Raw genomic sequence first — 12,198 nt, 5'->3', positions numbered from 1 at the left:
TCATTTTTCCCGTTACTCTCCAGGGCACCTCGGTTTCAGTTTCATGGGGCTTCTCAAAGGTTGCAACTGTATATATCCATTTGTGATTGTGTTTTTTGAAGTTTGTCTCCCTTACGATACTACAGCTTCATGAGGGAAGGAACTGCATAGGTGTTGACTACACAGCACCAGTCCCATAGGAAGAGCTGAATAAATATATGTTAATTCAATTAATGAATGGATGGATGGACAGATGGACGAATGGACAAATTGATGGATGGGCAGATGGACAGACAGATGGACAGACAAGAATTCAACAATGCAGTCCCACCCAGGGGGTGTGATATGCCTGTCCACACATCGACACTTCTGCTTCTCTTGGTTTCACCTGTTTCAACTCAGGGGCTTACAAAGCATCAAGCTTTAAGACAAGCATTTGTCCTTTCTTCATTTAACATAAGCAAAGACATTGGGTAATTAATTCATACATTGATAATGACAGACAGATTGGGCCATCCATTGAATGGACGGATGGATGGATGGATGGACAGATGGGTAGATGGATGGATGGATGGATGGGTGGATTGGTAGATGGATGGACAGGTGAATGAACAGATGGGTAGATGGATAAATGGACGGGTAGATGGATAAATGGACAGGTAGATGGAAAAACAGACAGATGGGCAAACAGAAGAATAGATGGATAGATGAATAAATCTATGAATGAATGGACAGATGGATGGTTGGATGGGTGAACAGATAGGTAGGTAAATAGCAGATGGGTGGATGAAAAAAACAGACACATGGATGGATGAATGGAAGAACAGACTGATAGATGAATGAACATATGGATGGATGGATGGATGGATGGATGGATGGATGGATGGATGGATGGATGGACGGACGGACTCTGGCTTTGCATACAGTCCTTCTGGAAATAGACTTTCAGAAAAAAATGGTTCAATGAAATAATATAAATTTAAATTCTAGTATGCCAAGAAAACTTCGTACTTCTCAGGCTCAGACCCCAGAAACATACTCATAATGCAGCTGAAGTTTCTCTTCCTTGAAGAGTCCAGCGGAATTCTTGGGAAGGGTCTGCCCTGATGCCTCCCATGTACACGGGGCCAACAACAGTATTATTATCTAAATAAGAGCTCCTTTGGAAACCACTTCCTCAAATACATGCTGAATTTAGTTCAAAGGCTGCTGGCTGCCTGCTTCCCTCCTCTAAGAAACTAAGGAACATGATCAGTCAGGGAAAGGTCCCTCTGTGTAAGAAGAGCATCCCAGGCACATTCTGCCTTAGGCTGGCTCCCCGCAGCCTGTACCCTGCAGACATTGCACAGAGGTAAAGATCAGTGTTCTCATACTCACTTCTAACACACACACACACCCATGCAAACACAAGCACTGTCTTGACCCATCCCTCCACCTGCTTGAGCGTCTAACTACCCTTGGCATATTCATGTCATCCATGAACACCAGCAGGCGTTTTCCCATGGGTGGGCCGTAAGTATCTTTGGTTCGCTTTTCCACATTTGCTTCTAAATTTCTTTGGATATCCATGGACGTGGTGCGGGAGGAGAAGTTGACCATTAACACAATCTGAAGCAGAAAGAGATGATGTGAAAAGCCAGCCTTTTCCCCAGGGTAGCAGCAGTAAACATTTGCAAATAAGCTAGCAACTATTTTGCAAATCCATTGGCCTCTGAACTAACTTTTTAATAACCCAGTGTGAGACTGTGCTTCATTATTTTCTAAGTGCTAAAGTAAGAGTTCCTCTTTCCTTTCAGCAGATTGTATGAGTCAATAGTGAATTGTCGCATGTGAGCCTTGGGGACAATGTGGCATAGAAGAAAGTAGACTGAGGGTCTTGTTTCTGCACAGTTCTAGCAAGGTGACTTCCAAAAAGTCATTCAACCTTTCAGAGCCTCGTTTTCCTCACTTGTAAGACGATCGTAATGGCATCTCTTAGGACTACTTCATAGAGCTATTGCATCGTATGAGATGCAATATCCAACAGTATTTTCAATATGACAATATTCAAACATAAATCACTATCATGCTGGCTGTATCTAAATAGGTCAAAGACAGCATGAACAAGTGGTTCAGGCTTTGGGACTAACTGCCGGCAGGAAGGGTGAGGGAAGCCCCCTGGATGCTCATGCATGTGTCCTCAGGCCCTCCTGCCATGCTTAGGCTGGCGAGAGCTCCTTGATTAGTGGTTCTCACACTTAACTAATTATGCATCAGCTCCACCTGCAGGGTTTGTGCCGCACACCTTGCTGGACTCCATTCCCCAGAGTTTCCAATTTGGTAGATCAGGGTGTTTTTGTTTTGCTATTTTTAGGAGACAGGGTCTTGCTCTGTTGCCCAGGTTGGAGTGCAGTGGTGCACAATCATAGCTCACTGCAGCCTTGAATTACCAGCCTCAAGTGACCCTTCTTCCTCAGTCTCTTGAGTAGCTGGGACTACCAGGCACAAACCACCATTCCTGGTGGTCTAGGGTATTTTTTTAACAAGTTTCCAGTGATGCCAAGGCTGCCGGTCTGGGGACCACACTTTCAGAACGAACCTCTGCCTTCCATAACTCTCTCCATGTAGGGCACCCAAAGTGCAGGTGCACACGAGCTGAACGTGTTGAAGCTGAATGTGTACCTTGCTAAAGCCACTGTGTTCAGGTGTACCTGGCTGGGCTGATGAGCACCAGCTGCAGAGTCCTGGGGTAGGGGTGTTGTGAAGGAGGCTCCCAAATGCGGCTTCCTAGTGCCTGACTCCACAAACCTGCAGGTCCCTCTGGCTGTAAACACTGCCATGCTCCCTGTGCACATCTCCATGTTTATCCCCCCACTGCCTGCAAATCCCTACAGAACAGATCTTGACAGCTTGTTCACTATCACTTGTCCTGTGCACCCTGCGAACTCTATGCCAGGTACATATCCGACCCCTGACACATTGGACACATAGCTGGCTGGAGGAAGGAAAGGAAACACTTGCAAAGTTTTAGAAACCCAAAAATGATGGTTAATAATGTGACAGCCAGCCTCCAAGAGGGCCCCAGATCATCCTCGCCTCCAGGTGTCCATGCCCTGGTGCAGGTCCCTCCCACACTATATCAGGGTGTACAGGGTGGCTTCTATCTCACCCATAGATTAGGGCAGAAGGGAGGGTATGTGACTTCCAAGGCCAGGTCATAAAAGACATCATAGCATCTGCTTTGCCATCTATCTTAAGCACTCACTCTACCATGTTGAGCACACCCAAGCCATCCATGGAGAGAGCCACATGGTGAGGAACTGAGGCCTCCAGCCTCCAGCCATGTGAAACGTCATCTCAGATGAGGATCCTCCAGCTCTACCCAGGCCTCCAGGTATCTACAGCCCTGGCCAACAGCTTGACTGCAATCCCATGAGAGCCTGAGCTAGAAGCTCCCAGGTAAGTCACTCCCACATTCTCGATCCACGGAAACTGTGAGATCACAGTGCTTGTGGTATGAAGCTGCTATGCACTGGAATAATTTGTTACACAGCAATAGATAATTCATATGAATAATGACTTACGTTAGTTTCTTCACTCAGATTTTTGAGGAAATTCTGGGTAGTGGCTGTCTTAGAAGTGCCAGATTCACCAACAAAAATAACAGGTTGCTTAATTTTAACCATTTGTTCCAATATCCAGGTAGTCCGAGTGGTATCCACTGTGTGAACTAAAGTAGACATTAGGAACAGGGGCATCTCAGCAACTCCAATAGGGTGAGCACTGGGGGCAACATGGAGTTGTCCTAGAACCCCACAAATCCCATAAAAAACAGGAGCAAAGGACAAGACATGACCTCAGAAACATTCACCCATTTAAGTGTATAATTTATTGACTTTGGCACAGTTCTACAGCAGCGCGGTCATCACCACAGTCCAGGGTTAGAACACCCAAGCCGTTTTTCAGATGCAATTCTGACTTATGCCCAGGATATTAAAAACTCAGCTTGTTTGTTGCTGACACCACTCAGACCCCTGCAGGATTTAACTTCCTGAGCAACACCTTCCTCCGAAGAGACAGTGAAACCACAGCATCGGGTCTGGCTCCCTCCTGCACTGGCAGGTTTCAATCCTGATGGGCTCCCGAGAAAACAGGGATGTCTCACTCCGTAAGTTCAATGGACCAAAGTCAGACACATGCTTTGTGAAATTATTCAGCCCATATTTTACCTGAATAGCCAGCCCATATTTTATCTGAATAGCCAGAGGGGTGCATTCTAAGTGTGGTTCAGTAGGCAAACGCCCATGGCACACAGCTTTTCAAGCCAGCGCCCTTTATAAAACACTGCCTCATTTGTTGCTGTCTAGTCCCCACCCAGCCAGCTCTGTGGACTGAAGAGAGCCCAGGGAAAGGCCAGGGGAGGCGAAACGGCATCTCATCTGCCTGTGGGGATCGGCCTGCTGGGGAAAGAGCTGAGAGGCAGAGCCACGGAAGATGCTCAGAGCCAGCAGCTGACAAAAATACCAAAGCGGCCACCCTCCATGCCCAGGAGGGCCCACAGCTCACCCTCTTCAATTCTTCTCTACCAGCTCTCTGCGTGGGACTTAGAGTACCAGAGAAGCCATGGGATCTTCTTTGCCTCCTCCTAGAGCGAGTATCACACACTCCTAAACCCAGGAACAAGGATTTGACTCTGACTTACCCAGGATGTTGATGAATTTCCTCTCGGGGGCATGAATATACTCTGGAACTAATTTACTCCATGGGACCCATTGATTCCGTTTGTTATCAAAATGAAAGTCATACAAGGTTGGAAGTTGACCTGCAGGAAATAATGGTTGATTTCACTTGAATCATAAACACGGAAATACAAAAGCAGTTCTGGCACATGCTTGAAATGAACTAATGTTGCTTGTACTGCACGGAGGCCATAGTGAGTACTTCAATGCTGCTCCTTCACTGGACAGATACCGAGTACCTTGAACTAATGCTACTCATCACTGGACAGATGCCAAGTATTTGGAGTTTATGCTTCTTGTTCACGGGACAGTCACTAATGTGACTTGTGCACCTGTCAGGCACTTTCTGAGTATTTTCAACTAATGCTTCCCATTCACTGGACATACACTTCCCTGGGAATACAACAGTGAAGCAGAGAGCCCTGGTCCCTACCCTTGCAGTTGTTGCAGGGCCAGGTGGGGGACAGATACAGGCAAGAAGTGGCCATTTCAGTGTGGAGCCATAAGTGCTGCAGCAGGAGAGGGGCAGGAACAACGGACAATGCGGGAAGGCAGCAACCCAGGCGGGGCAGGGGAGAGATGGAAGCTGCAGGTGCCCAGGTAATCACCATCGCCTCCACCCAGGCCATGCAAGGCTTTACTTGAGCATGTCTAAGAGCTGACAGGATGGTAGAGAGGCGGAGACTGAACATGAGAGAGAGAGAGAGACTCAGATGGAGCGAGGAGCCTGAGAAGGAGGAAGGGGCTGGGTTGGCCTTGGCTGGGGTGCAGTGGGGGTGTCCTCTTCCACTGTAAAAGGAGAAAGTCAGAGACAGGAGCTGCGGGCTTTTCAGCTGGAAGGAGAGATTCCTATCAGACAGCTTCCGTTGTTCCTGTTGAAGCAGGGAGAAAGATCAGCTGCGGAGAGCGCGGAGAGGGTAGGGTGGATATTCGGGGAAAAGGCCCAATGCTTCTTTGGAGCCAGGAGTGAGTGTGCCAGCTGGGGACTGGGATTTATGGAGACATCTGTCTTTGTGGCTGCATGGTCTTCTCTCTGTCAGCCCTTAGACAGGCAGAGAAGACAGACTTGGAGTTTTCTCGGAGGGATTCAGCAGAACTATTAGGCAAGGCATGCGGGGGTCTCAGGCAAGAGTGGCTGAAGTGAAGGCCACCAGCCAAGGAAGTGAGGATGCAGGGAAGGGGCAAGTATGGGTGCTCGAGGAGACAGCAGACACTGGGGCGACACAGTGTCCATCCCCATGAGGCCAAACAGAAACACATGTGGCCCGAGTCTCAGAGGCAGAGTAGGTGGAGAGCAGGATTTGTGATGCAGACATGACAGTGCCAGAGGTCACCGTCGAGCGTATGCTCGAGGGCCTACAGGGCTGAAGCTGTGAGCAGGTGTCTGGAAATGGGATGCCCACAGGGCCATTCAGGCCCCCAAGATGAGGGCAAATGAGGGAGACAAGCCAGGGAAGCAGGCCAACATTGTCTCCGGGTGAGGGAATTGCAGATGGCAGCAACGCACAGCCAGCGTGGCTGGCGGAGCTGAAAAGCACTCCCCAAAGGGAGACTTCAGTTCTGGAAAAGTGCACTCAGACTCCCACTGAATAAAGCAGGGACTTGAAAAACATCTTTGATTTGCTCCATGACTGTCCATTAGAAAGACTGGGGGTCATTTCATTTTAAACTTTAAAAAGACCACCAGGTAAGGAGTATAAAATACAACTTCAAAAGCCATCTATATTCCAAGCCGTGCTGGAATAGCAATAAGAGATGGACAAAGAAGGGTCCTACCATTGCATACAGACCTTGGAGAATGCATCTTTTTCATCATGTATGATTCATTGAAGATGCACATTTTTGTGCAAAAACATAAAATGTTAATTGTATGATTTCCTATGAACGATTTACAAATCCACACTTGATTGTCTACTGTGCAAATACTCAGGAATACAGCAGATGAATGATATGGTGAAAATGGAGATAGATGGTTAAAAATAAAAATTAAAAAGACAGATAGGGAAGCCCACAGGAGAAGAAACTCAAAAGTCATGCAGAATGTGAAAAGTTTAAAGAGCAAAGGAAGCAAGTGCCTAAGCTGAGGCAAGAGAAGTTGACTCTCATCCAGAAAGACCACCCAGAGGGCCTGGGCTTCTGTCACAGCAGTCAATGCATGTGAACTGCTCCTGGGTGTTCCGCCATGTGCTCTGACCATTGCATGTTTCTCTAAAGAAGCAAACAATCTGGAAAACTCATACAGACAGGAAGATGGAAAAGCTCGTTCACTTCCTCTAGAAATTTAACCAAAGGCACTCAGAGCAGGGAAACAGGCGACACTCGGTTCCCACCTGGCAGTTCCCCAGGGTTGGCCCAAACTCCTTCTGTGTCAACAGTAGACAAAGAAGCAAGGCGTTTGATATATTCGTCAAATTTCATCCTTCCATCCTCAAGCAGGGAGGCTCCCAGAGAGCAGTACAAAGCCTCCAGGAAGTAGCACTCCAGCAGGTCAAGGTCTTCTATTTCTCCTTCTAGCAACGCATCCAACATCTTGGCTAACTGGGTTACCTGGTTCACAGGAAAATATCTGGTTCAGCCCACATAGTCCACCCCGCCAGAGTCCATTCCAGTCATAAATCCTGGGATCCCAGGTCCCAGAGCGATGGGAGCATAAGACCCAACATGTTGGTTCAGACAGATGGAACCCAGTATCTTGACTTGCACAAAAGCAAGCATGGCGCCCGCCTTGGCACTGACCAACAATGCTACTGTTCACCCTGTCTGGCACCTTCACTCCCTTTAAAACCCAACCGTGAGCTTGTCTTTAGGAAAGAATTTCTTTTTGCTAACAGCAGGGATCATTTCTTACCATATTGAGGTCTGTCTGAGGAACTATTGTCTTCAGCTTTTCTGCTTGTCTTCCATCCACAATCCCTTCCACTATCACATCCATGAGATAGGGCACATATTTCTCAAAGAGACTATTCAAATTGTATTGCTCCACCTATAAAAAAGCAGCATTCCAAAGCACTTCAAGGGTTTGTTTATTTAAATGGAAGTTAGTGGAAAGCTTTTCTTGCCCAAAGAGGGTTGAGCAACATCTTCTGATGAATGATACATTTGGCAGGTGAGGAAATCCTGATAATAGTGCCCTATATTTGCAGAGAGATTTGTCCTCTGCAATATGCTTTCATCTCATCATGAGGTGTTTCATTTCGCTGCCACAGAGTCTACCATGCCCTTGGGGAAGAAAAAGGGAAGATAACAGGTCCCATTTGACAGGAAAGAGGCTGATCATCTTAGAGTTCAAGTGACCACAGTCATCCAGAAAAGACTGTAAAGCAGTGAAGGCCCCCTCCCTATCAAAGCACCAATCACCACCAGGGATTGCAAGGGTCCTGAGACAGCTGTCTCCCACAGGACAGTGCCTCAGATGGTTCTGTCATGCTTCCTTTGTTCTTCCTTTGTTCTGCTCTTTTCTGGCATAATTATGTCCTGGTTTCCATTCACCTCCAACCTAGTAGCCCTCCTAGAGACACACCCAGAACACCTGTGTTCCTTTGAGAAGGTGGTCGTAGCGTCCTAGGTGTGATTGAGCCACAACCCGCACGTGACTGTCACATCCATCTCTGCACTTTTCACAGAAGCCTTTTGTTAAGACAACACACACTCTGGCCTGTCATCTGTTCTGTAAATAAAGGTTTATTGGTACACAGCCATGCCCATTTGTATACAAATTTCTGGCTGTTTTCATGCCACAACAGCAGAGTTGAGTAGCTGTGAAAGAAATCATATTGCCCACACAAAGCCTCAGATATTTACTATCTACCCCTCTACAGAAAAAGTTTGTCAACCTCTGGTCTAGACCAACCAATCCAATCATTACCTATCCCACTGGCTATAAACTATCTGAAATTAAGTAAGTGTGTCTGCCATGTTTTCACTTAATTTGTGCTCAGGGACATGGGCAGGTCAAGGACAAGGTCATCGCCTTCGACTACAAACATCCCTCTGGACTATGTTATCCAACTAGCCATCAATACTAATAACTTTAAGTTCATTTTAGAAAAAAATTTCACCTTGTTTGGTATTTGATTAACCCATTTTTTCCAGTATGGTCGATATTTCAAGTTTTTAGGATCCACATAAACCATTCCACATCGAGAGACAGTTGCAGGGGAGGCATACTGTAAATCTCCAACCTGGATAAATAAAGAAAATCAATCATGGCTATAGCTATACACAAGATAAACTAGATGTTTAAGGACCTTCTCTTATGGAAAGTTTTTACAACTGCATGAAATCCAAATAATACCAAAATCAACACAGCTTTCATGAGGTTTTTAACTGAACACCTGGGATTTTGATGAGAAGATTACAAACTTCTGATGTAACATCTTTTTGGTTTTTCTATTATAAAATTAATGTGAAAATTAATACGTTGTAGAATATCTGACAAAAAATAGAAAAATATAAAGAAGAAAGTAAGTTATCCAAATCCCATCACCCAGAAACAAATGTTGTTTTGGAGTGTTTTCCAGTCAATCTTTTTTCTTTATTATTTTTTTAACATAGTTGAGATCAGGCAGTATAAAACTTCATAAGTACACAGCTAAACCAGATATATTAACAAACCTAGCTCTCTCTACAAAAAAAAATAGTTCAGTCAGCTAATCAGATAATAATATGTACAAATATTCCATGCACTGACAAATTTTACAGTTAGAAATGGCATTAATACTAAGCTAGAGTGAAAGCAAGTCCCAGGGCCACACCTATGAAACAAGTAGTCCATATCCTAAGAGACAGAGGGCTTTGGAGAATAGCCTCCAGGAAATAAAGGGGCTCGACAGAATACTTGATATGATAGAAAGTTTAAAAAAAATGAGGTTAAAATAAAGGCAAATAGTGTGAGGGAAAAAAAGGAAGGCAACTACAAACTCCAGACAAAGGAAATGGCTCTAAAAGAAAGTAAATGTAATCGTAGTATATTAGTTGGTTCTTCAGTAAATATTTCTATCTTCATTATAATGTAAACATTATCTACTGTTAACCAACTTAGCAATATACTATTCTGACGTTAGTGGTACAAGAGATGAATTCTCACTTTTGTAGCAGTCAGTCAACAGATAATGTATAAACTATAAAATGTATAAAGGAAGAATATCATGCTAACCCTGTTACTTATAGACACTAGGGTAATCATCAGACGAAACAATTCATAAAAAGTAAAAGTAGTCACTTCTGGGATAAAGAGGGATGAGAGGAGTAAAGAACAAAGAGTTGTATTCATTATAAACCCTTATGCATTGTTTGTTTTTAAATAATCATCTACATTTACTACTACTTTAACAAACATTTGCATTTTTAATTACAAGAAAGACTTATGTTCAAATTTACTTTTAATCACTACTTGCCTCAAAGAGCAGGGCACAGTGTGCTTGGAGCCGGATGCGTTCCCCGTTGGCCAATGTCAACAACCTGTTGTCATCCATCACAGAATTCATGTTTTCCACCCATAGAGCATCCACATCACCATCAAATAAAATATACCTGCAGCAACCAAAGAAAGGAGAGCCATGCATCCTAGAGAGCTTCCAATTATGGAACTTGGTATAACCTGCCCATTCATGTTGAATGTCTTTTTCCCAGGGTTTTCTAGCCAGGATCTGAGACAGAGCACCCTAGTTGGCCCAGAGGTTTGACTGAAATGGTACATAAAAAACTGTTTGAGCCTGTAATCCCAGCACTTTGGGAGGCCGAGGTGGGCGGATCGCGAGGTCAGGAGTTCGAGACCAGTCTGGCCAACATAGTGAAACCCCGTCTCTACTAAAAATACAAAAAATTAGCCAGGCATAGTGGTGTGTGCCTGTAATCCCAGCTACTCAGGAGGCTGAGGCAGGAGAATCGCATGAACCCAGGAGGCACAGGTTGCAGTGAGCCAACATAGCACTATTGCACTCCCACCCAGGCAACAGTGCAAGACTCCGTCTCAAAAAAAAAAAAAAAAGAAAAGAAAAAAAAGTTTGAGTTATTTGCCAATATTTAAGAATGAGGGAACTTCACACAAAAATCTGAATTTCTCACTTCTTGGGCAAGCTGGAAGTTCTGAGCACGCAGACCTGGATTCCTTCGTGGGAACAATCAGCTGATGCTGAGTAGTGGCTGCCCATGAAGACAGAAAGTGTCATAGTCCCTGCCCCTGCCACAACTCCTACCTCATTCTTCTCTTACATCTGAGGCTGAGTATCAACTGCTATTTATCACTGGTTTTAACCCCTGGTTTCCTGTGGTACAGTCAAGAATAAAGAAAGTATTTTGGATATCCATGTGTAGTGGGTCGAATGGTACCCACCCCCCACCAAAAGATGTGTTCACCCAGAAGCTGTGACTGTGACCTTGTTTGGAGAAAGGCCTTTGCAAACGCAATTAAGGATCTCAAGATGTGACCATTCTGGATTATACAGATGAGTCCTAATCTAATGACAAATGTCCTTATAAGAGAAAAGCAGGAGGAGACATAAGACACACAGAGGGGAAGGCCAAGAAAGAGGCAAAGTTTGAAACGATGTGGCCACAAGCCAAGGAACACCTGGAACCACCAGAAGCAGAAGAGGTGAGGATTTGCCCTAGAGCCTTCGGAGGGAGTGCAGTCCTGCTCACACCTCTTTTTAGACTTTTGGCCTCCAGAACTATGAGATAATAAATCTCTGTTGTTTCAAGCCACCCAGTTATTTGTTATGGCAGCCCTAGGAAACTAACACCACCATATAATTTGCTCCACTTCACTCATTTGTGCTACCTGCTGGGTCCCTGGGAGCATCTGAGTTCACAAGCCCTGGTTTACACACCATGTGTCCTGGCAGCACGTCTACGTCCAAGGCCTCAGGTATTCAAGCTTCAGGATGGTTCCATTTTGTGGCTATAATGGGTGACATCTCATGCAGCAAAGCCCATCTCCACAGGACAGACGCTATTCTACTGTGCTGAAATGGTGGTTTGATAGTGCCTCCATTTAACTCACTGATATAAGCAGTTAGATCTTTTTTTTCAGGATTAACATTTTGGTTTATTTCCTGCCCGTATTTTTTTCTTTTTAGCTTTTTATTTTTAAATAATTTCAAACTTACAGAGTTATGAGAATAAAACAGTATGAAGAACTCCCATATGCCTTTCAGTCAGATTCCCCAATTGTTACGTTTTTTTGCCACATTCGCACTCTCTCTTATTCTCTCTCTCTGAATCATTTGAGAGTCAATTGCAGATAAAATGCCCCCTTCCCCTAAATACTTAAGCAAGTATTTCCTAAGAATAAGCACCTTCTCTTACACAACCACAGCAGAATTATCAAACTCAGGAAATGTAATATTGATACAATACTATTATCTAATGTATAGTCCACATTCAAATTTCACCAGTTGTCCCTATAGAAAGTCTCCATTTATATTCACTATAAAAGGACTCAACGGCCAGGCATGGTGGCTCACACCTGTAATCTCAGCACTGTAGTTGGCTGAGGCAG

The 12,198-nt window shown here is 44.8% G+C and overlaps 1 protein-coding gene across 1 annotated transcript in view; it reads right to left on the bottom strand.

The window, feature by feature from the left end:
* Nucleotides 1–12,198, bottom strand: part of DNAH10 (dynein axonemal heavy chain 10) — a 174,562-nt gene that overhangs the window by 60,650 nt on the left and 101,714 nt on the right. Inside the window, exons 40-46 of the mRNA XM_008964478.4 lie at nucleotides 10,094–10,229; nucleotides 8,756–8,878; nucleotides 7,546–7,680; nucleotides 7,028–7,244; nucleotides 4,661–4,780; nucleotides 3,543–3,688; nucleotides 1,435–1,587 (exon numbers count right to left, since the gene is read on the bottom strand). Of these exons, the coding sequence (XP_008962726.2) occupies nucleotides 1,435–1,587; nucleotides 3,543–3,688; nucleotides 4,661–4,780; nucleotides 7,028–7,244; nucleotides 7,546–7,680; nucleotides 8,756–8,878; nucleotides 10,094–10,229 (1,030 nt within the window). The remainder of the gene's footprint in view (nucleotides 1–1,434; nucleotides 1,588–3,542; nucleotides 3,689–4,660; nucleotides 4,781–7,027; nucleotides 7,245–7,545; nucleotides 7,681–8,755; nucleotides 8,879–10,093; nucleotides 10,230–12,198) is intronic.

Source organism: Pan paniscus, chromosome 10, assembly GCF_029289425.2.
Source record: "Pan paniscus chromosome 10, NHGRI_mPanPan1-v2.0_pri, whole genome shotgun sequence".
Taxonomy (NCBI): Eukaryota; Metazoa; Chordata; class Mammalia; order Primates; family Hominidae; genus Pan; species Pan paniscus.
Note: the sequence above shows the minus strand (reverse complement) of the source record. Positions and strands in the feature narration are given on the sequence as shown.